The 25,302-nt window shown below is 51.7% G+C and overlaps 1 protein-coding gene across 1 annotated transcript in view; it reads right to left on the reverse strand.

Annotated features, from left to right (window-relative positions):
* Positions 1 to 4,041: 4,041 nt before the first annotated feature.
* IGSF21 (immunoglobin superfamily member 21) overlaps positions 4,042 to 25,302 on the reverse strand; it is a 227,955-nt gene continuing 206,694 nt past the window's right edge. The window contains exons 5-10 of the mRNA XM_054579614.1: positions 18,199 to 18,314; positions 15,123 to 15,597; positions 6,013 to 6,098; positions 5,447 to 5,639; positions 5,008 to 5,046; positions 4,042 to 4,236 (exon numbers count right to left, since the gene is read on the reverse strand). Coding sequence (XP_054435589.1) covers positions 4,163 to 4,236; positions 5,008 to 5,046; positions 5,447 to 5,639; positions 6,013 to 6,098; positions 15,123 to 15,597; positions 18,199 to 18,314 — 983 coding nt within the window. The 3' untranslated portion in view covers positions 4,042 to 4,162. The remainder of the gene's footprint in view (positions 4,237 to 5,007; positions 5,047 to 5,446; positions 5,640 to 6,012; positions 6,099 to 15,122; positions 15,598 to 18,198; positions 18,315 to 25,302) is intronic.

Genomic DNA, 25,302 nt, shown 5'->3' on the forward strand with positions numbered 1-25,302 from the left:
GTTGCTGACCATAGTCTAATCAGAAATAATGAATAGCTATTGTTTTAAGCTACTACGTTTTTGGGGATGTTCATTATACAGCATTGTTGTGGCAATAGATAACTGATACAAGAGCCGTATGACAGTGTTCCTATTTAATCTGCAACATCCATCACGCTGCTTGACCCACGGTGAGCGGTTAGGAAATATTTGTTGAGTAAATTAATGTGCTGTCAGGAGCATTGATATAACAACTTGTCTTTTCCCTAAATATACACTAAATTGCCCTCTCTAAGCCTTTGCTTATGTTCTTCTCTCTGTCTAGAACATTCTTCTCCATTCTCTGCCTAGTCAAACTCTATTTTTCTTTCAAAGCTCTGCTCATGTGTCATCTGTTCTCTTTGGTTTCCTCTGACGCTCCCTCCCCCATTGCAGAGAAATGAATCTCCTTCACCCTAATCTCTAGAGCACTGGGGAGGTTTGGTGCTGAACACTCATCACGGCTTAGGGTTCCTCGGTTGGAGCTGAATAAATGTTCTCCCCGTGCTGGACTGTGAGCTCCTACAGGGTGGAAGCTACCTCCTACTCATTCTGCAGCGGGATGTCTAGCACAGAGGCTGGCCCTTAGCCTGTCCTTGGCAGGTACTCACTCATTCACTCACTCACTCACTTATTCATTCACTCATTCATTCATTCACTTAATAAATAGCTGTTGAGCACCTGCCATGTGCCAGGTTCTGGCCTAAGCACTGAGGATACAAAAGTGGATGACACAAATGTGGTCCCCACAGACACTGGCTGACATTCTGGCCAAGGGTAAGGGAAAGACTGTCAATAAATAAACGAGTAAATAGGAAAGACACCTGATAGTGACATGTGCTCTGCAGAAAATGAAACTAAGGATGGCAGGGTGGGGAGAGTGGCCTGGCGGTCAGGTAGGTCCCTGTGAGGAGGGGAGAGTTAAGTGATATCTAAGTGGAAAGGAGGATGAGCCCTGAAAAATCAGGGGACAAGCATAGAGAATTCTAGGCAGCAGAAACAGGCAGAGCAAAGGTCCTGAGGCAGGACTGGGCTTAGAGAGGTTGAGGAAGGAAAGATGAGTGTGAATGAAAAAGGGAGAGAGAGAGAGTGAATGAGACAATGCCAGCAGGCTGGGTTACATCCCATATGACTTGTAAAGGGTTTGGACTTATTTCCTGTGTCTTAGTCTGTTCGGGGTGCTACACCAAAATACCATACCTTGGTGGCTTATAACAACAGAAATGTATGTCTCAGAGTTCTGGAGGCAGGAAGTCCAAGGTCAGCGTGCCAATGTGGTCAGGTTCTGCTGAGAGCGCTCTTCCGGTTGCGGGTGGCCAACTTCTTGCTGTGTTCTGACATGGTGGAAGGAGCGAATGAGCTCTCTGGGGTCTGTTTCTAAGGGCACTAATCCCATTCATAAGGGCTCCACCCTCGTGACCTCAGCATCTTTCAAAGGCCCCATCTTCTAATATCATGACATTGGCATTAGGTTTCAACATACGAGTTTGTGGGGAGGGCACACAGCTATTCGATCTATAGCAGGTGGGAAGCCATTGGAGCATTCTGAGGTGGAGGGCACCATGGAATGATTTACGTTGTAAAGGATTTCTCTGGATGCTGTGGGGGTACCAGATTCTTGGGGGAGGCAAAAGGCAATTTGAAGACCAGATAGGATGTGGAGGTGGTTTTCCAGGTGAGAGGTAGCTTTAGGTAGGGTGGTGGCAGTGGAAAAGGAGAGAAGTGAGTAAATTCAGGATCAGTTTTGAGAATAGAGGCAACAAGCTGTTTGATTGCATGTGAAGGGATGAAGGAGAGAGATGAATAAAAGATAATGGCTAAGTGTTGGATCTGATCAACCCAGCAGATGATGGTACAATTTCCTGAGAAGGGGAAAGAGCAAGCTTTGGAAGGGGAAGTCAAAAGTTGGGTTTCAGCCGCGTGGAGTTGGAAATGCAATTAGACATCCAATAGGAGAGGGGAAAACAACAGGAAGTTGGACATCTGAGTCTGGCATTCCAGGGGGAAGTTACGGCGTCAGAGACTTGGGGATCAAGGTGGAGGTTAGTTGACTTGGTCACCCTGGTCCTGGCTTGGGATGAGACACAGGGGCTCTGATGATAGGAGGAGGGCGGAACGACTGCTCAATTCCCAGCCCGATGTGCCCGGGGCTTGGAGTTTTTGTAGGGATGGGTCCCTATTGCCCAGGACATCTGCGTGGACTCGGGGAGGCACAAAAGTCTCCGCGAGGTCATGTGTCTCCTGGCTGGGAAGGGAGAAGCCCGGGCAGCCATGGTGCAGCCATGGCGGCTGAGGGCCCTTCCTCCCAGCCCTCCCTCCTCCCGTGACCCTGGCCTGTGCCTCTCCATGGCAGACGCAATGTGCCGCGTTCACCAGGGAGTGCAGGGAGACTGTATTTTCCAGCCTCCCTTGCAGTTGGGTTGGGGCCTGTGACTCCTTCCTGTCATGGGATGTGGGCAGAGGTGATCTCTGTCACTGCTAGGCTTGGCCCTTAAAAATATCCTGTGTCATTGTGTGAGATTTCTCTTGCTGCTGTAAGAGATTACCACACCCTTAGTGACTTAAAACAATGCAAGTGCATTTCCTTGGCGCCCTGGAGGATAGGTCTGGAATGAATCTGTGGTGCTGGAAGAGCTGGCAAGGCCAGTTCCTCCAGGAGGCTCCAGGGAGAACTTGCTCCCTTGCCTCTTTCAGCTTCTAGGGGCGGCCTGCTCTCCGTGGCTCATGGACCCCTTCCTGCAGCTGCCCAAACAATCTGTTGCTTTGGCTTTCACATTTCCATCTAGTGCCTTCTTCCCTCCTTCATATAAGGCCCCTTGAGATTACATTGGGCCCACCTGGGTAGTCCAGAACACCCTCTCCATCTCAAAATCCTTAACTATCATATCAGTAAAGTTGATTTTGCCTCATAAGGTAACATGTTCACAGGTTCTGGGGATTAAAATATGGACATTTTTGGAGTCATTATTCTTCCCAGCACAATGATCCTGCAGGCTCTTTCCCCTGCCCTGGAGAAGGTCCTAGAAGCCACATGTTTCAACTGGTGTAGCCACAGGATGAAAGAGGACTGTCCAGTGTGCCTTGGGTTTTTCATAGCCCCAAATAGCGTTTTATGGTGTTAATGCAGGGCTGCTGTGTTGCTGAAGCATGGCCTGTCCCATCCAAATGTTAATACGGTGTTCCATGGACTCTCCCTGGCGACTCGCCAGTCTTGGCCATAGAGTGGGTCATTGGTCCAACCCTCCCAATGACCCACTGTTTCCCTGAGAGTTAATCATTGAACAGCATGGGGAATCTTCTAGTGGTTGAGGAGAAAGCTCTAGAACCTCTACCCCTGACTTCCATGTGACCTTGATTGATACTGGCCTTGGCCACGTGGTTTGCTTTGGCTGAAGGAGTGTTCATAGACACAGTGGGCAGATGCTTTAATGGTGGGTGCCTAGTTTGGGTTTTTTCCCTTCAGCTTTGGTGACCTTCCATTAGAGCCTCGCATGTTGGAGAGCAACTGCCCCTCTAGCCTGAGCCCCAGAGCAAACACCCATGGAGGAGCCCTGAGCCCAGCTCACAGCCTGGAGTCCAGCCCCGTCGACTTGTCACCTGAAGCAGAGCTGCCCACTGAGCCCAGACTGGATCAGCTTCACCACTTCATCCTGAACAGAACATAATCATAAGTGCTTGTTGCTGCAGGCCACTAAGATGTGGACTTATTTGTTATGCAGCATTATCGTGTCAACAGCTGACCAGTACACTTGGCCCTGAGGAGCCTTTAATTTCCTGAGAGTCTCTGTCCACTTCTCACATCTGGTTGTTAGGATTTGGGTGAGAGAGTGAGCCGTATCCCCACCCCTCATCCAGGGAGGAGCATGTCTTCCATCTCCTTTGTCACCCCTGCCCCTGCCCCAGTGCCCATCCCAGTGCTGGATACCAGGTGGCACCCAGTTACTGTCATAGAACAAAAAAAGAATACAGAGCCACAGACCCAGGTGGGGAAAATCATTCTGTTTGTTTTAATTAAACCGACTGAAGAAGCCAAGACAGACAGAAAGAGACTAAGAACAAGACTGGAAATAGTTTAGAAAAGAAATGAAAAGCAATTGCAGAGATGTCAGTGCTGGATGGAGAGCGGGGAGCTGGGGCTGAGCCTTCACGTCAGCTCCAGGACCACTGTCAGGGCGAGCACCAAGGTGAGCCGGACACCAGCAGGGCCAGAGGCGGAACCTGTGCCGGGCAGCAGGGAGCAGGGTGAGAGCCTGCAGACCCCCCACGTCACTTTCTGGGGGGCTGGATGGCTGTGGAGCCTGGCAACAGCAGAGCTTCAAAGGGCCCAGCAAAGAGTCTATAGTTCAGCATCAGGATGCACTGAGTTCAAACCCCAGCTCTGCCACCTGTGGGTGACCCCTTTTTGGCCCTGGGCCTCCTGGGCTGAGGTCAGGCTCTCTGGTGGCCATCGGGACCCTCCAGTGGGGACCAGTAGTTGGGGAGCTTCCATTGTGAATTGTGAGATGAGCTCATTGTGGGGATAGGTGGGCCGGTGGGTCCAGGAACAGTGTCTGGGTCCCTTGGAGAGGTGCTCAGGTTGGGGGAAGCCTGGGGAGAGCAATAGGAAGGGCCCCAGCAGAGCCATCCCTCTGTGCTCCCAGTTGCCCTACGGAGCAGTCCAGGGCCCCAGAACGCAACCTCACAGTCCGAGCTGGACACATCTCCTTGGGGCCAGGGCGGCTGAGCTTTCTTGAGTCACTGTGGATGGTGTTGGGGACAGACTTAGTACCTGGAAATCCCTGCCACTGCTTTGGGGTGCCAAGCCCCCTTTATTGTCTCAGTGCCCACTCCTGACTACCCTGACCCAGACTCTGCGACTTAGAGGACAATCTCCTGGCTGAGGCTCGAGGCAGGGGCAAGGGGAGGCAGATGGGAAGTTTGGGGACCAGAGCTTCCTGGAGCCTTGAAAATCACACTTCTAAGCAAGAGGCCCTGAGAGTGTAGACTTACCATGGGAGTCCTCTGTTCCTCTTGGAATATTTGGGTTTTCTGTTGGAAGGAACAGAAAGAAGAAGAGGGTCGATGGTTTTGGAATGAAGCAAAGGAGCTCCCCTCTGTCCGGATTGCACCTGCCGTGTGGCATCATGTACACCGTCTCAGTGAAGCCACACCTCTGAGGGCTGGAAGTGTCAGCCCCATGGCACAGAGAGAGAAACTGAGGGACGTTAAGTTGTTTGCCCAAGGTGGCCCAGCTGTGAAGTGGTGGGCCTGGGATTTGAACCCACAGATCTCTGGTTTTAATCGCTGAGCTCCAGTGCCTCCCTGTGGGGTACCTTCCCAGGGCAAATCTAGCGGACTCAGGCCCTTTCCATTCCCTCCTCCTTGGGACAGTGCCAGCCAGGGCCCATCCTTGGGTGGTCGTCCCAATTGCCAGCCCGGCGCAGCGTACCAAACACGATGAGCCGAGTGTGTGTGTCGGTGGAGCCCAGCGGGTTCTGGGCTGTGCAGCGGTACATGGAGCCATTGAGCTCAGCAGGCACCCGCTCCAACACCAGCTCCTTCCCGTCGAACTCGGTGCTGCCGTCCAGGAGGCGGCTCCCGACCCGCGTCCACGTGAACATGGGCTCTGGGAAGACTTCGTTCTGTTGGCCAGAGCAGGAAGGAGTCAGAGCCATGGTCTGGCCAGGCCTGGCAACACATTGTCACCTGAGAGGTGAGGAGGGGCTTCCTGGAACACTAGGCAGACAAGAGCTCCAGGGCTGGAGAAGATGTCAAGCCCGATGAGCTGTGTCTACTCCGAGTTCTGGACGGGTAAGCCAAAAGGCAGGCACCTCTCGTCACTTCTCATCAAAACCAGTTCTGCCATCACCCAGATTAGTAGACTGAGGTCTCCTGGCTGGACTGGATGGAGGCCAAGGGCAGTGTCTCAGAGCATGCTGCCAGGGATGCCAGTGCATCCGCGAGGGTGGCTGGGCACCCACCCCCCGCCCCACCGATGCTCAGAGAGAGGCCCACCTGAAATCCATGGACCAGAATCCTCACTGTGTCCCCAACCCGGGCTCTGCTGGGTGTCATTGTGATTTTGGGTCCTTTGGGGGCAACTGTAGAGAGAGAAAGGCCAGATCAGAGAGGTGTATAGATGTGTGGGGGGTGGGGGGGGCGGGGACACTGGGCAAGAAAAGAAGAGCCAGGGGAAATGACGGAGAAAGTCCTAGTCCGGTGCTAGTCCTGTTCAGGGATGCTCATTCATTCACTCCGTCAGTCAAGCCTGCCTGGTTCACTCACACACACTCCCTGAGCCCCTTCAATGAGTCAGACCCTGGCTAGGACTTGAGGTGTAGGGAACGTGGTCTCTGCTCTGGAGGACAAGGTATGGAGGCATCGTTTTTTCCCTGGGGTCTCTGTCCTTCCTGCCTCTCTTCCTTATGTCTTTGTGTGACTTTTCAAACGCCCCTTACTTGGAAGACAAGACACCCAAGGGCATTGCTTTCCTGTGACCAGACAACATCAGGGTGGACGAGCCACTAGGATCCCAGGGTCCACCCCCTCAGATTTCAGATTGGGAAACTGAGGCCCGTGGGTAACAAAGGGGTCACTACAGGGCCAATTTTGCCCATTTCCCAACTTTCAGGCCAGGACTCATTTCCCCAGAATCATTCATTCCCTCACTCATTCATTTTTTCTTTCAACAAGTAATTATTGAGCCAACTGCATGCCAGGCTTTTGGGCAGAAGTGCCTGCCGACTGAGCTTACGATTAAGTAGGGGAGATGGTCGATATGCAAACAAGGACATAGACAAGAAACTACCAGAGAGTGTAGTGTTATGCACACAGTCACACCAAGGATGAGGGGTGGTCAGTGTCCCTTTCAAGGAAGTGACATTTCAGCTGAGACGAGAAGCTCATGGGGAGGGTTCCAGGCAGAGGGAACAGCCATGGAGGGCACAGCGTGGAGACAGAGGTCAGAGGGTAATGAGGGTAGGAGCTGGGGACTGAGTCTGTAGTACTTTCTGGGCCGGAGGAAGGCCTTAGGGTTTGATCGAAGTGCCATGCTCGGGGCACTCTCTGTGAACACCTTCCAGGGCTAGCAGGGGAGAAAATGTCTGTCCCAGGTCCTGGGACGGCCCCGGGACTGCCCCCATCTTCCCTTGCCTGCTCGCCTAGCCTCTCTTCACACTCAGAGTCTCTGAGCAAAATCAGAGCAGCCGGCCGATGTGGGTGGTCTCCCAGGCCCCGCCAACTGCATTCTCTGAGACGGAGACCGAAGGGCTATTAATTGAATCCCAAGCAAGACACCTGAAATGGCCCGTGGGGCTGACGGAAGCCTCCGTGGGAAGAGCTGCGCCTGCTTTGAGGCGGGGAACGTGGGTAGGCGAGGGCGGTTTCTGCGTCTGCTTCTCCAGAGGCCAGAGAGGGGTCCTGGCTTGGGAGACGGAGAGCAAGTTCTGCCCTGTTCCATGTGCCGTGAACTAGTCACTTCACCTGGCTTCCCCAAGCACAAAACAGGAACCATGATAACAACCAGTGCCTTCCCTGGACATGAGGAATTTCAGGAGGTAGAGGGTTACAGGCTGACATCTGTCAGGGGCACATGAAGTGCTGGCACACTGTTCACGCCTTGTGCGTGATCTCTTTTAACCTTCTGACTTTATTGCAATTGTCCACGTAAGGACATGAAAGCGTAGGGGGCTCAAGTTACTTTCCTGCGTTTTTCAGTAATTCTCAAGTTCTGTGTAGGTCGGTCTGCAGGTGGGGAGCCCTTCTTCATAGGGCAGCGTGGCCCTGGGTTACTTTGTCTGCTTCCTTTGTCCTGCTGGGGCAGCACTGTCCTGTGGCAGCCAGCAGAGAGCACAGGAGGGCAAGAAAGGGCACCCCTGTCCAGGAGAAGGCTGAAGCCCTAGAGGACAAGGGCAGGCACCTTTCCCCTTCCAGGTCAGATTCCTCAGCGCCCTGTTTTCTAAAAGCCCCATCTACTTCCTGCAGGCTTGGGCCCGGGCATATTGACCCCGAGACGAGAGGTACTTGACATGCATCATGTGCCTAACACTCACTAGGCTACACTGTAGGACTGTCCCACCTATCCTGGGCCTTAGAAGCAGGTGACCATAAAACCCATTCTGCAGGTTTTAAAACTGACTCGCGGGAGGTCAGCAGCTTGCCCAAGATCCCACAGCAAGGAAGTGGCAGAAGCGGGACTTAAGGTCATGTAGGTCTTCAGAGGGAAGCCGGGAGCCCAGGGACGGAGGAGGAGAGCCGAAAGCTTCTCCCACCTGAGCTGCGGTCCCTGGGGGCTCCTGTGTGAGGCTGACCCTGAAGGGTAGAGGGGGCAGGCGAGGGGTCTGGCCTGCCTTCAATTCTCTAAGCTCCATCCCGGCAGCTGCTGACCAACAAGGCCCTTTGCAGCAGATGGCCCCTCCGACTCCTGCCCTCGCTGCTGCATCAGGATGTTGCTTCTGGAAGCCAGGACAGCTGCTCTCAGCCTTGCACTTCCGCCACCACCCTGAAACCCATCAGCAGCTGCTGGCTGTCAAACCTTGGCCCCCCGCCTGCTCCTAGACACACACTGAGAGCACCTGAAGGCTTGTCCTCAGCCCCCAGGCTCTCACTCCTCTCTGCCCCTGGCCATGGAACGAGGAGAGCCCCAAGGCCAGGCCTGAGGCCCAGCCTTCTGCTCCCTGGCCGCATGAGCCAATTCAACTTGGTGGGCCTCAGCTTTCTCACCTGTAAATGGATACCACTTCATTTGAGGGGTAGCTCTGAAATGACAGTGAGGGAGAGAGAGGAGACAGTGAAGTCGTGTGCATCTGCTCAGGGAGATGCACCAGATCCCGATTATATAACCTGTCCTCTTTACGTCTCCTGAGCACTCTGCTGCAAGGACAGATTATGAAATCTCATGGAAATATTCTCTAGGCTTCCTCCAGGAATTCTGGGTGTTAACTAAGGCTACCACTTACCCACCCACCCACCCATCCATCCATCTACCCACACATCCATTCTTTCTATCCATACATCTATCCATCATTCCACCATATCATTTCATCCCATCCATTCATCCAAACATTCATTCTATCCATCCATCCATCCATCCATCATTCCATCACATCAGCCACCCATCCATCCATCCATCCATCCTCCATCCATCCATCCATCCAGCATCCATCCACACACCCACCCATAAACCTACCAGTCCACACAAGCCCATTCATTCTTCTGCTCTACCTGCCTAGTTCTTTATTGTACACCTAGTCTGTGTTGATCATCATGCTGGGCAATGTTGAGGACACAGTGATGAATGATGATAATAGTAACTTATATTTACTGCGTACTCACTCTGTTCCTATGCTAGGCACTTTCTATACACTGCTGTACTTAATCTTCACAAACCCAGAAAAGTATTAATTGTTATTAAATAAGCAATTCTTAACTACTGTGTTAGGGATCATTCTGAGCCCTGTACCAAGTGAACAGGGCAGGTAAAGATCCTGCCCATATGGCACTTAACTTCCAGTGGGGGGGTCCAAGAAATAAGGAACTATATAATATATACTTGTCGATGGAAATAAATATGATGCCAGAAAGCAAAGCCAGATAAGGAGTTGATGGGGCCAGGAGGAGGAGGCTGTCTGAGGTTAGGGTAGAAGATGTGGGTAGAAGGCTTGAGGAGAGACCTGAATGAAGGACAGCTTGGGAATATTGGGGTAAGATTATTCCGGGTGGAAAGGAAAGTCAGTGCAAAGTCACAGAGGTGGACCTGAGCTGGAAGTATTCAAGGAAGAGCAAGGAGAACCCTACAGCTGGAGCAGGTGGAGCAGCGGGGGGTGATGGATGAGCACCACTGGGACCTGGTTTTAAATACGATGGCAGTCACAGAAGGAAATGCACACAATTTGATGAATCTTAATAAATATGAATACCTGTGACGCTACCATCCCAGTCACACTCTAGCAGGGGTGTCCAACCTTTCGGCACCTCTGGGCCACAGTGGAAGAAGAAGAGTTGCCTTGGGCCACACATTAAATACACATCCACTAACAAAAACTGATGAGCAAAAATAAAAAAAGGTTTTAAGTAAATTTATCAGTTTGCATCGGGCCACATTCATAGCCACCCTGGGCCGCACGTGGCCCGCGGGCCGCGGGTTGGATACCGCTGCTCTAGAGCGCTCCTCTCCTTCCAGAAGGTTCGCTTATGCCTCCTTCCAGTCAGTGACCACTCTCCATAGGTAAATATTGCTTGGATTTCTATCACCAAAGATTTGTTTTATGTTCTAGAAGTTTCTATCAATGGAATCATGCAGTTATGTACTCTTTGCTATCTGGCTTCTTTGGCTTAGTGTGTTTTGGGTTCCATCTACATTGCTGTGTATAGCAGGAGCTCATTCATTTGTATCGATAGGAAGTATAGTTCACGGTATGAATATATCACAATTTTTTCTTCCATTTTCCTAATGATGGACGTTTGTATCTCTCAGTTTTTGTTGTTGTTATGAATAAAGCTGATGTGAACCTTCATGTCTGAATCTTTGTGGATGTATGTTTTCATTTCTCTTGGGTAAATACTTAGGAGTGAAATTAGTGGATCATAGAATAGGGGTATATTTACCTTTGTAAGAAACTGCCAGTTTTCTGAGTAGTGGTACTGTTTTATCCTGCCACCAGCAATGTATGAGGGTTCTGATTGTTCTACATTGTGCCAACATTTGGTGTTGTCAACTTCTTCAATTTTAGCCATTCTAGTGGTTGTGAAATGGTAACTCACTGAGGTTTTAGTCTTCATTTCCCTAATGACTGATGATGTTATGCACCTTTCTATATACATATTGGCCATTTTTAGATCTTCTTTTAAAAAATAATTGTATTTCCTTGTCATTATGAATCTACAGTAGTTGTTTATATATTCTGGATACAAATCCTTTGTGATATATCTGTAGTTAGAATATTTTCTCTCAGTCTCTAGTTTTCCTGTTCATTTTCTTAAAATTACCTTCTTATGAGCAGAAGATACACATTTTTATTAAGTCCAATATACCAACTTTCCATTTTTCACTCAGTGCTTATTGTGACCTCTTTAAGAAATCCTTGCCTACCCCAATATCACAAAGGTACATTTCTATGTTTTGTTCCAGAAGCTTTATGATGCTGGGTTTTACATTTAGGTCTATGATTCGTCTCAAATTAAATCTGTGTGTAGGTGAGGTAAGAGTCCAGGTTCATTTTCTCCTTATGCGTCTCCTGGGTCATTTGTTAAAAAGACTTCTCTGTCCCCATTGAACAGCCCAGGGTCTTTGTCAAAAATCAATTGAGTCAATATATATGGGGGTTTATTTATGGATTCTATTCTGTTCTGTCAATCTATTTGCTTACCTTTAGAGGGTTTTGGGTGGATGTGTATGTAATTCATGATCTGATTTATAGTAAATGGATCAATCAGTGTCAAGAATAGAAAGAGGCACACAGGGAAGCAGAAAGTTGAGTTTGGGGGCTACTGTAATAGTCTAGGTGCCTTGGTTGGGTGGTCAGAGAGGAAACCATGAGCCATGGCAGGTGTAGGACATATTCTGGTTGAGTTGCCAGGGCTTGGTGATGGCTTGGGTGTGGGACATAAGAAAAGAGGGGGAATAGTGGGTGACCCCAGAGTTCTGGCTTGATCAGTGGGAAGAATGTGGTTACCATCTACTGAGATGGGTTCTGGGACCCAGCGGGGCATCTGTCTTCTTAGGGTAGGAGTGGCACCTGCGCAGGGGAGCACACCCCTGGTAGAGGGGACAACAGGCACTAAGGACTGTCACAGGGAGACATGTGCTGACCCCCACTGGCCTGACCTTCAAAGTCCTCACCAGATGATTAGAGTCTGTGCCCAAGGTGATCTCATCCACCCCACTGTCTCCCTCCCAATCCAGAGCACAGGTGCCCTGCCTGTGTGAGGTGCAGATTCTCAGTTAGGACCTCCCAGCTCATACCACTCTCCCCTGGTTCTCTCCGCAGCCCCTCCAGGCAGACTGCACCGCTCATGGGCTCTGGGGGAAGACCAACCGACCTGGCTGGGTGACCTAAGGAGAGTTACTCCAAGCCCATGTCCCCTCATTTATAAAATGGGAATGATGATAGCATCTCCCACTGCCTCACAGGATCACTCTCCAGTTGCAAGGAGATATTGTGCGGAAAGCATCTTACACAGAGCCTGGCTCCTAGCATGTCTTCCAAACATTTATGAGGCTACTATGGTTTCCCCCTATTCAACAGGTCAGGAAACTGAGGCTCAGCTCTAAGAGGCCTAAGATCTCATGAACCGATAGCAGCCGAGGTAGGACTGGGAGCCAACCTGGGGTCTCTTACTTACTTACCCAGTATGGCCTCTTCACCTTGGTGGCCCTGCTATGTCCCCTTTTCCCCGCTTCCCTGGCATGTACACACATGTCCTGCTGGCTTGGGGTGGGGCGTGGGAAGGGGTGCAACGGCCTTTGGCAGTACCCTCTCTGTCGCTGGAATGTGAGCTGAAGCTCATCTCCCAGCTGCTTTGAGTCTTCGTCTAGTCTCATTTTTCTCACTTGGTTGGGGCGGGGTAGGGAGCCATCCGTGTGCAGCCAGTGCTTGGCCGAGAGGGGCAGGTGGTGGCTTTCATGGGTGTAGGAGCTTAACAAAAGGTTGAGGCTGCTCCCAGCCTAAGAGCAGATTGTTTCTTGAGGATGAGATGGGAGGAGCACAGGAAGGCTGGAGGGTTCAGAAAGACGGGTGGAGGGAGGTGGCAGGGCTGGCTCTGGGTCGAGAAGTCCCAGCACCCAGCACAGGGCCTGGCCATATCAGGTGCTCGTGAAGTCTCTGGAATAATGAGCAAATGGTATTTGGGAGTCGGAGTGGGGTCGGAGCTCATGATAAAAAGGTGCCATGCAGAAACACAGCGTCAGGTCACATACAGTGCCTGCCTTTGAACCCTCTCCCACTTACATTCAACAACTTATTTAACCTCCCTGGGACTCAGTTACCTCATCTGTAGCATGGGATAATAACAGTGCCTCATTGAGTTATCACAAGGATTATCTATTGGGTGATTGGGTTACAGACTGAGTTAGTATGAGACAAGCAACAGTCTGTGGTCTATAGTAGGTGTTCAGTAAATGTTAGGCCTAATTATTACTTTCTGTCTGGGTAGGTGGCCTGTGGGGATTGAACGGCCATTTAATGGGTTACTTTAATGGGGTTACTTAAGGGAGGTAACCCCATAGCCAGCCAAGGATGTCTGCTCTAGGGCTGGTGTGTTCAGTGGTTGGCATTGTGGGAAGTGATGAAGGTACCAAGAGAACTAGCTTGAAACCCCAAGTTGGTGACTCAAGGTCTCCAGCAACCTGAGCCTGTATTGCTCATTCATAAAATGAATGAATACCTGGTAAATTTCTCCTTGTGAGGAATAAATGAAATAATCTTTGCAAATGTTCCTGGCACATAGTATGTGCTGTATGTCCATGAAACCATTTCCCTTGGTATTTGGTGCAGAGTTGGTGCTGGGTTTTCTGGTAAACCAGCAGGACACAGAAGCCCTTTGGACCCCTTGACATAAACTGCTGTCCCAGCCCTCACCAGTCATTGCTATCTGTCCTCGGTCACGAGGGGTTAGGGGCTGGGGAGGGCTCCATGCAGACCCCATCACTGCAAGAGATGCAGAGGACAAGCCCAGGCATTTTGGGTTCCAGGAAGAGCTTCTGGGTGCTGTAGGTCAAGGTCCAAAGGGTTTCCAGCAGAGAGAACCAGAGCAGGGTCCATGTGCCTGTCTCCCTGCCCCACCCTCCGTTAGTACAAAAACTGGCTCAAGGGGTCTCTTGTATTTCTGGTAGAGAAGACTCCACATGTCCTCTCTCCCATCTTGGGGGAGATGTATAAGGGGGAAGGAGTCAGAGCTTAGGGAACCGCTCAGGGATGCCCTGGGCTGGTGCTTTGTGGGAAGAGGAAGCATGTTCTTAGGCTGAGTTGGCTCTGAGCGTCCAGTTTCTTGGTTGTGCCCGCCTCCCACATCCCCACAGAGGATGGGGTTGCCATCGTACTTGAAAGTGTAAGCCAGAGTGTTGTCCTTCCAAGTCTTTCGTGTTCCTGACCCCGGCCTGGCAAAGCTTCCTGACCTTGATCCAGCAGGCCTCTGACCTGCCATGGCAATGATTCTTACTTAGTAACTGTCCTGCGGGCTCATGGGTTTTGTTTTTTTTTTTATACAGAAAACCTCTTTATCACCTATGTACCCAACTGTGATGGAAAAAAAACCTTCCCTGACCTTTCTGTGACCTGACTCAGCAACACCCCCTAAAGAGTCCAAACTCTGTGTTCCTCACTCATCCACCAAGCCTCCCTATGTTTTCCGTATTCAATTTCCAATCTTGAAAACCTTCCAAGTTTTCTAACACTGATCCATATTCTTTTATTTTTTTTAAAGATTTTATTTATATTTTTTTAGAGAGAGGGGAAGGGAGGGACACAGAGAGGGAGAGAAACATCGATATGCGAAAGAAACATTGATCGGTTGCCCTTCACATGCTCCCAACTGGCTGTCTGGCCCGCAACCCAGGCATGTGCCCTGACGCAATCAAACTGGCAACCTTTCGTTCACAGGCCAAGCCTCAACCCACCAAGCCACGCCAGTCAGGGCTGATCCCTATGCTTGATCCTAATGGACCAAACTCTTGTGTTCCTAACCCTATCCAGCAAACTCCTCTGCCCTCGCTGGAATCTCCCACATCCTCTTATCCAGCTCAGCAAACCTTGTTAAGAACCCAGACTCTCCCCTTGCTGGGTGGCTCAGTTGGTTGGAGCATCGTCCCGTATACCAAAAGGTTTTGGGTTCGATCCCTGGGTGGGGCACATAGGGGAACGGGAAGCAACCGATGGATGTTTCTCTCTCACATAGATCTCTTTCTCTCCCACTCCCTCTCTCTCTCAAAACCAATAAACATATCCTTGGGTGAAGGTAAAAGGAAAAAAAAAAGAGCCCAGACTGTTACCTCTTTACCTGCCCTTGACTCCAGTTTGTTCCCTCTCCTCCCTATTTCCATGATGGCCAGCAGCCCAGGGTCCTCCTTCCAAGGCTTCCCACACCCCAGTTCTTCAGAGGACCTGCAGAAGGACACCCCCAAGCCTTACCCAGTGTGACCTCTGCCTGCATGGGCATCGACAGCGCCGGGTGCTTGACCTCACAGCTGAAGAGGGCTTCGTTGTCGATCTGCGGGTTGAGCGTCCAGGTGAGCAGGGCACGCACTTCCACAGTGCCGTCGCTGCCCGGCGTGTGGCTGTGGCGCAGGAAGTAGACGGGTTCGGAGCTGTGGACCCAGCGGGGGAACTCGCGGCTCACCACTGTCTCTGGGATGTTCTCGGTGGTCGGCTGGAGGAGGATGCTCGGATCTGGGGTCAGGCCGCGGGACGGCCGCTCGGTGGAGGGACGCCCGCCCCGGTTCTCAGTGTCCATCAGGGACAGTGACCTCTGGACCTTGGTGTCGTCCAGGTCACGGTGCAGGAGGCTGCGGAAGGGCCTCCTGTCCTGGAGGGGGCCAGAGCTTGCAGCTGACGGCTCTGACAGGGGCACCGCGTCAATTGGTTCCCCATCTCTTTTGAAATAAACCTGGAATCACAAGGATGGTATGGGAAAACACTTAGTGCAATGACCTAGACCTCCCAATGTGCTCTCAGAGGATATGGCCGCAGGAGGCCAGTCCTTCCGGAGTCTCCTTTTCCTCGTAGTCTTCCTGATGGACCTCCTCATTCATTTCCCTCCAGCACCCCAAGACTGAGGTCAGCGCCGTTCCGTGAGGACATGCAGGCCCTGGCGGCAGAGGCGCTGAGCCTGTTAGAGCGGAATATGAGCACCTACTTCATGGGGCTGTGGGATGCCTAGAACCAATGAGCAGATAGAAGGGCCCGGGACCCAGCCTGGCGGCCACCTGGGCTCCAAGGGGTGGTCCATGCCCACCTGGGGACAGCAAATGGATGGGAGAGAAGGTAGAGAGGGGCTGAGGTTAAATGAGACCTCAGAGGAGCGAGGAAAGGATCTCCGCCTGTGAGGTTGCTTTGGAAGTTTGGAGACAAGGCAGGAAACAGGTGCATGTGTGGGAGGGAGCTAGGTGGCGGGGGGTGGGGGGCGAAATGAGGTGAGAGCGAACATCTTGCTTTCTCTGCTAGTGAGCAATTTAAGTTTTGAGAGGCGGCATATAATTTAATTTGTTGTCTTTTTATTTTGGTACAGGCACCCGGAGGCCTGTGGGGACTGGGTGTATTTTTAATAAATCAGATAAATAAATAGATGGAAGATGGGGAGTGCGGAGGGCAAGAAGCAGCTCTCAGGACGCTGGTGCAGGTGGGGAAGGGAGGAGGGCAAGGGAGGGGAGCGAGGTGGGAGGGGTGGGGAGACAGTAAATGAAATGTGCAGCGTGCAGAATCTGTCAGAGTTTATAGCTCCAACGAAAAATCTCTTACGCACATAATAGCCGTAGCCTGCTTAGGTTTTCTCTTTCTTTCTTTCTCTCTCTCTCTCTCTCTTTTTTTTTTTGAAAAGTGCTTCAATAGCATATTTGTAATTTATATGAAAGAATTTTTTCAAGCTCTGACCTTCCAGGCAAATGTAAGATGCCTGGAACATGGGAAGATGAGGGCCGTGTGTGTGTGTGTGTGTGTGTGTGTGTGTGTGTCTTCTACTCTACACATTTAAATATTTAGTGCCATGTCTTAAATGGCAGAAGCAGACAGGCTTGGTGGGATGGGGGGCTGTTCCCCGGAGCTGCAGGGCTGAGAGGGAACTTTCTCTGGGCCCTTCGGGAAAGTTTTTCTTTGGGGAAAAAGACCAACTTGCTAGATTTTAGGGGGGGCCAGACCTCTGAACTGGCTCCAGAGGAGGAAGCCTCGGGCTCTATCCTGTTCTCTCAGGCTTTGAAGGTGCCTGTCTGTCGCCTTGGGAATACAGGTGCGGGTGGAGGACAGTGGGCCTCACCAAAGGCTTGTCTCTGAACGCCTGTTCACTCCTCCCCAGTGCCCCCGCACACCTGCCTCCGGCCCCTCCTGGGCCTGGGTGCGCCAGCCCGCTGCCCTGTGGTGAGTCGTCCTGCACCTGTTTACTGCCCTGTCCTGGGCAGCTGGGGTGAGGCTGGCCGGGTCCCTAGGTCGCCCACTGGAACATGCCTGTGAGACAGCCAGGGTCTGTAATGCCTAGCCTCCCCCCACCCCCACTTGAGCTCTAACCCTACCTGCCCCCCCTCACTGACCCTAGTAACGTAAGAAACTCTCAGGGTCAAGGCCTGAAGTACTGCACAAGGCCAGTGCTGGAGGCGCCTTGGGAGCGTGCAGCCCGTAGCTTCTCCGTGTGGCTCCACGGAACCCCAAGGGCTCCACAGAGGTGCTCGGGATCGATACAGGCAATGTGCCCTTCCTCCACCTTTCAATGTTTGGAAAACATTTAAATACATGCGGCTTCCGTGTATTTCATTCTGACCAAATCGTCCTATTGCTACTTAAAACGCTTTAATAGTGTCCACCCTTGGAAACCTCCTTACAGAAATGAGAAGCAGAGGGGAGAGCTTCCTGCTCAGGGTTGTTCAGCGCGTGTGGCAGCGGGGCTGGAACCCCGCTCCCAGTGGGTGCTGTCACCTCCCTCCCTGCCTCTGACTTGGCTGGGACAATAGCTCAGGTGTTGGACTGAGAGACCTCAGGGCAGTTAGGTTGGGTGGAATAAGGCGTTGACCAAAACAGGGATTCCCTCTCTCACCTTCTCTCCTTTCCTCCTTCTTCCCTTCACATTGGGCGTGAAGCTGGAGGACATGAACCTGAGTCCCAGCTCTGTCATGAACACTGTGGGGGACTCTGGAGATGTCCCTTCCCTTCTCTGGGTCTCACATGTCTGCATCCTGCTCAGTCACTAGGGTGGGGTGTGCACAATGCTGGGCTCCCCTAAAGACCACTCCCACTGGGCAGCTCTAGGATCCCAGGGTCTGGCAGACGTGGGATTTCCTAGGGTGGGGAGACTGGGAGCAAGAGGGACACGGGGCTGCCTGAGTGGGTCAGCTGAGTGGGCGGGGTCGGACCGAGGCAGGTGTGGCAGAGTTAACTTTGCAGGCTGTGCCCTCTTGCCTTCATTTTGCAGATCGGGCACAGGGGTGACACCCGAATAAGCCACACGGAGGTGAGGTGGTCCTGCAGGGACTGAGTGGGGACTGGGCACTCCAGCGCTACTCACCATGGGCGCTGGTTTCCCTCCAGACACGATGCAGACCAGCGTGAAGTTCTGGGCTTGGTGGCGGCTGAAGGGGGCCGGCGTGTCTGCAGCTACCACTTCGATGGAGGTGGGAGGAGCTACCCAACAGGGAAGCACAAAAAGAAGAAGGCTTAACTGGAAGATTCAGGAAGAACTCACTGCTTACCTAAGATGAGCCAGGTCCCAGACTGAGTGCTGGGCACCGGTCGGGGGGCAAATATTGCCCAACTCCAGAGGGTGCCAATGTCATCAACCACCATGAGAATGATGTCCCTGCTTGGCGTACAGAGAGGGCCCTGCCTCGTGGGGCTCACAGCCTGGTGGATAAGACAGCGCGAACCAAGACATCACATGGTTACTGTGCTAAGTGCACCGGGTACCGGGAGGTATCACAGAGCGTAAAAAGGCCCTGCCCAAGCCTGAAAAAGTGATACTGTGCTGTGACCTGAGGAAGCAGCACATGTGGGACAAACAGGACAGGTGGCGGGAACAGCTTGTGCGAAAGCCTAGGGGGCATGTTGGCCCAGGGGGATGGGGGGCAGGGGTTAGGAGGCCGGGGAACGTGGTGCCCAGTGAGGCTGGGAAGATGCGCAGAGCACCAAACAGGGTGGCTGATGGGGGGTCACCACGCACTCCCTCAGGTTCCTACTGGCTCAGAGAGCCTATTGTGACATTTGCAGGAATTTTGTGAGCCAGTGGTAAAACGGCTGCTAACTTGAAATGGGCCACATGAGGCACGGACATCAGCTACGAATCGGGGCTTACTTTGCTTGTTTGTTCCTCCCCCGCCCTAGCCCTGGAGAGCAGCTTCACTAGCGTGCCCCTGCTCTGAGTTTTTCTTCTTTGTCCTGAGAGCAGTGGGGAGCCATGGAAGGCTTTAAGCAAGAGCAGCGACGTGATCCGAGTTGCATTGTGAAGAGACCGGAAACAGAACTGAGGCTGGAGAGACGGAGAGTTAGACCACAGCGAGGGCAGTAGGAGGAATTGGTGACTTTGAGGGGCATTGGCAACACGGAGGCTCCCCACGTTCCTTTTATTCTGGAAGCTGACTGATCGCGGTTGGTCCTGCCTCCGCCAGCTCACCTCTCTGCTCTCCTCACCAGGTGCCCCTGGCTGGTTGGCCAAAGCCAGCGCCCCAGGCACTGTGGGGTATTGGAACGGACCCATGTGGAGCCCTCGAGCACGCCTGGGTCCAAGTCCCAGCTTAGTCACCACCACCTACCTCCATGTCCTTGGGCAAGTTACCAAAGCCGTGAGCCTCCGTCCCCCACTTTACGAAATGGGAATCCTGCTTGGCAGGCATATTTGAAGAACCAGCTAATATAAAAGGGCTTAGCACGTGGCAGGAATTCCCTATTCTTATGATTCTTCCTATTATTTCCCCAGACCCCTTGTCACCAGCAGCACAAAAGCCAGAATCTTAGAACTTCACTTGGAAAAAGCTGTCGGTTCTGGTTTATCTGGCCTTGAGTCCTGAGCATTGAGGGAGGCAGAGAAAATGAAGAGGTGTGGGCTTTTCCTTCCAGTATGGGGTTTTCACCCTGGTTAAGTTTAATTAAACTCGACAAACATTTCCTGACACCTACTAGGTGCGGGGCATGGAGCCAGGTGCTCGCAGTAGGCACCCTGTGATGACACAGACACCGCCCTGAGAAGCTCGCCGTCTGGCAGGGGCGGCAGCCGCCTGGCATCTCTATTTTAAGGGCTGGGGAAACGGAGCCAGGTAGGAACCATTCATTCATTCAGGCAGCCACCACGTGCTGTCAGCCGGGGAAGCAGACAAACAGGAAGCAATGGGAGAACAATAGATGGAGAATTGTAATTAAGTGTAAGATGGGATGAAACAGATGGTAAGTGAGGTAGGAATTCTGAGGGGGAAAAATACACCAGAACACTTCAATTACCCAGAAGTTGCAGATTCTACAATCTAGCATCTCTAAAATTTAACTGAGTGCCGGGATCTTACAGCAAGAGCCAACGGCGGCTCATGTTTAAGAGCCAGAAGTCGTTCCAAGCCCTTACCTGTGTTGGTTCATGTAATCCTCGCCATTAGTCTGTGAGGCGGGTCTATGCAGTCCTGTTTTATGGGCAAGCAGACTTCAGAGGTGAAGCGGCTTGCCTGGGTTAACGGGTGGCGCCAGGGTTTGAAGCCAAGCGCCCCAGCTCTGGAGCCTAACCCCAGGCATGAAGCTCTGCCTTCCTAGACCTTTGGAAAGAAGGAAGGAGCTCCTCCCTGTTGGCACCTGAGCCCTAACTACACACTTTAGCCACTGGGAACACTCACTCATTCACGTCTCAGCTTCCACGGACACCTGAAATCCAGATCCCTCAAGAACTGCTCCTGCAGGCGGCTCTGCTTAATTCGTTTGCTCCAAAGATCAAGGGACTGCGCCAGTTAGAGTTTAGCACAAAGCTCCGGCACTGCTCATGGTGGCATGTGTACACCCTCCAAGGGTCCTAGAGGCTGAGACCAAGGCAGCAGGCACCTTCAAAATCACTCATTTATGCTTCCTTAACTTTCACTGAGCCAACAGGAAGTAGTCACCTAGCACCTTCCTTACAGGATTGCTTTGAGGAGTACCTGAGATGATGTTGACAGGGTGCCTGACACATAGCAAACCTGCGAAACAGTGGAGCAATTTTAACTGGTGCTATGTGTACCCCTAAGATAGGAGCGGAGTCTAGGACAACGGTTAAAAGTTGTGGGCTCTAAGTTTGACCACCCAGGGTTCAAAGGCCAGCTGTACCTATACTGGGTGTGGCACCCTGGGCGTGTTATTTAGCCTCTCTGAACGTTCATTTCCTTCTCCGCAAAGCAAAATTACAGGGTACCTGTAAGGATTCAATGATGTAGTGCCCCAAAGTCTTTTAAAAGTGAACCCGATGGATGTCAGCTGCACTTTCTGGCAATATTACTGACTGACATTCTTTCTTCAAGGCTCTTTGCTACCGGCTGGGAAAATAAAACCTGGTCTCTGTCTTTGAAGTGCTCACAGCTCAGTGAAGACACCAGAAAATGCCCTGAGCTGGCACCGATCAATACAGTGACCACGTAGCCCGTGTGGTCACTGAGCACTCAAAATGTGGCTTTTTCAAGTTCATATGTGCTGTAAGTACACAATATACACTGAATTTGGAAGACGATTGTAAAAAGAATGTTATTAAAGAATATTATTAATATTTTATATTGGTTACATGTTGAAATAACATTTGGGCTATATTGAACTTAAAGATGTTATAAAAATTACTTTCACCTTTAAAAACTTTTCTCAGTGTGGTTATTGGAAAACTTACAATTACATATGTGCCTTGCATTATATTTCTCTTGCCCAGCACTGGATTAGACCTTCCATTTACAGGTAAGCACACTGAGGTCAGAAAGAGGGAGAGGTTTGCGCGTGGTCACAATGTGAGCCAATGGCAGAGCCTGGAAGGGCACCCTCGGCTTTACAAGTGCAGGCCGGGGTTCTCTGCACAGCACGGGTGCCCCCGAACACACACACGCCTGCACACACCCCTACACATGCACACATCCCCATTCTGTAGATCTGCACCCAAGTCACGCACACCGCCCACACAGACCCTGATTGGGAGCTGTGTTCCTGTCCCTCGTTATATTGCTGAGCAGGTGTTAGCAATATGTACAGTTAATCAAGCTCATAAGACAATAACAGATTTCAGTTGTATGGACGACGACACAGCAGAGTTGCTAATATCAGCCTGGACAGCCCAGGCGTCCCACGCTCTCCCCGTCAGCGTGGTCCTCAGTCACTGTGTCCTGGGAACGGGTTGCTCGGCCATCTCACCCGGGGCAGGGCTCTGAGCACGGACACTCAGGGAGCTGCCTGCACCTGGGAGTCCCTGGCTGCTATGGGTGCGTCACCCCACACAGCACAGCGGCCCTCTCCCCTTCCTCCTCTCTTTGCCTTCCTTTGATTGAGAACAGCACTCTTTCTCCCACAACGCACGGCTTCATAGACTTGTCATCTGCAGCCTCCCTTCACTCTCAGTATCCCCAACCACATCCCTTCCCCAGCTCCCTCCACCCCTTCATCATCATCTCCACCCCCGCGTCCATTCTCGCCTCTGTCCCATGTCCTCTCTATTTCCTTCTCCACTTCCATCCTCACGTCCATCCACACCTCCAGCCCCACCTCCATATCATCTCCTCTCAGTTTCTTCTCCACCCCCATCCTCGCCTCCATCCCCATCTTCCTTTCCAGTCCTACCCCCACTTCCATCCCCTTCCCCATCCCTATCTCTACCCCCATCTCTATCCCCACCCTAACTCAGTCCTTATTTCTGTCTCCACCCCTTCCCCAGTCCCAGCCCCATCTCCATTCTCACTTCCATCCCTCCCCTGCTACAATCTCTGACCACGGTCAAAGCGAGCAGTCCCCTATGCGCCCATCCTGAGGTAGATTCCATGGGCTCGGGAGCGGTGTCCAGTCACAGCCACATGGCCAGCTGCAGGCACAGCAATAAAGTGACTCCTTGGACCAGAGCAATCCTAGGTTCCAAGCTGGGCTCTGGAATGGGCAGTATAAAGCAGAGCCGCCTGGCTGTGATCTAGGTGACAGAGGATGGCAAAGGGTCATCAAGCACGACCCCTGGCTCCCTGATCTCTCCCTCGTTCTTCTCGGACAGCATCCAGCACATCTGCTATTAGTGCCCCATTCCTGCAGACTTGGAGATGGCGTCTTCAAGATGTCTGTGCTAGAACCAGTCTCTCCTGGGTGATGACCCTCCTCAGGTGAAGAGACACCGAGCAGGCATATGTGGCTTTGGGAGGGGACAAATTGTAGTTAGCCATCATAATGGCAGGAAGCACCTACACTGAGCAGAGCTTCAGGATTTACCTACCACTCCCGGGCACATTCTCGCACTGAGAAACCCCATCCTGGGCAGTAGGAAGAGCCCCCGCCCTGCCCGCTTCTACAAGTCCACCATCGTGGTCAAACAGAGGTTGCTGCCGTTGCCCCAGTGATGCCACATCAAGCCGGTGGACTTCCCAGTTTATTTCTGTCTTTGGCCGTAAGCAGAGAGGGCTGCTGCTGGAAGCTGCTTTGATTTTGCCGAGTATCAGGAAAGGGAGCCTGGCCTTGTATCGGACACAGCTGCGCATGCCAGCTAACCCCCGTCGTGTCCGTTCCACGGCCGCCACGGGAGGCTGGGGTTGGTATTTCCGACTCCACAGTTAAGATCGACAGTGAGGTAATGGTTGGGTGATCATTTTTATGAAATTAACTCTGACATATCGCCTGCCTTTCTCTTGAATATCGCCTGCCTTTCTCTTGAAAGTAGAACTTTGTTTCGGTCAGCGTAATTCACTTTGGAGATAATGGGATGGCTCTTTGCTTGATTAGTCATCCCGTAGCCTTTCCAATTTGGGAACATAAACCTGTTCTTGTACAGACCCTGGTGTTCTTGGAAAGAGTGCCCCATGCCTGTCTGTAAGTGTATCTACTGGAGTTAACTTCTCTTCCCACCCTGAGGTTTGCCCTGCGGTCCTGGCGCTAATAGAGTCAGACCCAGGTTCCAGCCCTGGCTTTTCTACCAATCTCCCATGGGAATTTGAGCAAATCAACTGACCCTTCCCCTTGACGTCAGTCTTCTCAACTGTTAAACGGGTCCAATAAAACATGCACTACCAACCTTTCAGCTTCTAGAATTTTTGAGAGGCAAAGCAAATGAAGGAATGAACATTAGCCTTTTATAGGGACCTCAAAGTGCTGTGCCAACAGAAAGGGATTATTTATAATACCTGTTCGATTGCCCACACCCACCCTTGGCTTAGAGGGATGTATAGGGGAGTTTCCTTCTCTCCCCGGAATGGCCACTGTCTGAAGGGCAGGATAACCTTCCCTGTTCCTTGGGTACCACTCTACGGTGGTGCTTAGCACACTTCTGCTCTGAGTGTCATTTGTCATGGGGTGGTAATCAATTAGATTTGGGGGAGGGGTCGGGAAGAGGAAAGACAAGTTCAAAATTATATTATTTGCAAAAATCCATTCTTTCCTCTCAGCATGCCTGCTCTATTGACTGCCTTCCTTTTCAATCAGCTCCTAGTCATTACACTATATTTCAAAAAAGAAAAAAGAAAACCACCCTCTTAATATAAAAGTGTCAATGAATATAAATGTGCCTCCATGTTCCCTGTGTTAATTTGTTTCTTTTTTTTTTTTTTTCCATCCCACATCTCAGTTTTTCTTTCCCATCCTCTCTCCCAGTCTCTCTCTGGTTCCTTAAGATATGGCTCAGAAGAACACCTCCTCCAGGAAGCCTTCTCTGCTGCAGCCACACTGAGCTGCCCAAGCTTCCTTCCTCACCTCCTCTCCAAGCACATCTGGGTCCATCTGCTAGTTAACCCCACCACCTCCTTTAGGGCTGGCCATGGGTGGCGCCTGCCACCTCCTCCAGGCAGTCTTCCAGGACTTTGCCAGGCTCTGTTAGGGTTTATCCTCTGGCTTCTGGGAGCATCCTGCTCTTGTCACACTCTCAAGTGCTTGTCATTCTGTCCTGGGTCCACACCTATTTCTCCACTAGCCCGTGTGCTCCCTGAAGGCTGGAGCTTTGTCCTTGTTCAACCTAACCTCAGGGTTAGCGCAGGCCTGCCACACAGGAATTCATTTCAATTCCTGTTTGTTTCCCTCCTTCCTTCATTTTTCCCAGCACAGGCATGTGCACAGTCTGTGTGTGGAGGGAATCCCACAAGACCCTGAGACGCTGTGGGCCCTGCCCCCACATCTAGCTTTGTCTCAAGTACTCCCATATCACCATGTTGCGAACACACTGAGACGTTTTTTGTGGGGGAGGGGCCCGCGAACACCCTAACGCTGTTCCAACCCCAGGGTCTTTGCATCTTTTGCTTCTGTTGCCTAAAGTCCTTCGCTCAGCTTTTTGCATGGCTGGGTCTTGTTCATCCTTCGGGTGACCCCCGCCATCTAAGCTAGGTCCCTCTGTTACTCTCTGTCACAGCACGTCATTATTTCTTCATAGAGGTCATCACAACGGATGTATAATTATTTCATGCATTGGTTTGCATACTTGTCTTTTTCTCTGATATCCTGCCCTGGGGTGGAAGCC

This window comes from Pteronotus mesoamericanus, unplaced genomic scaffold (genome assembly GCF_021234165.1).
Source record: "Pteronotus mesoamericanus isolate MK-2021 breed Mesoamerican mustached bat unplaced genomic scaffold, CSHL_Meso_final contig_557, whole genome shotgun sequence".
Taxonomy (NCBI): domain Eukaryota; kingdom Metazoa; phylum Chordata; class Mammalia; order Chiroptera; family Mormoopidae; genus Pteronotus; species Pteronotus mesoamericanus.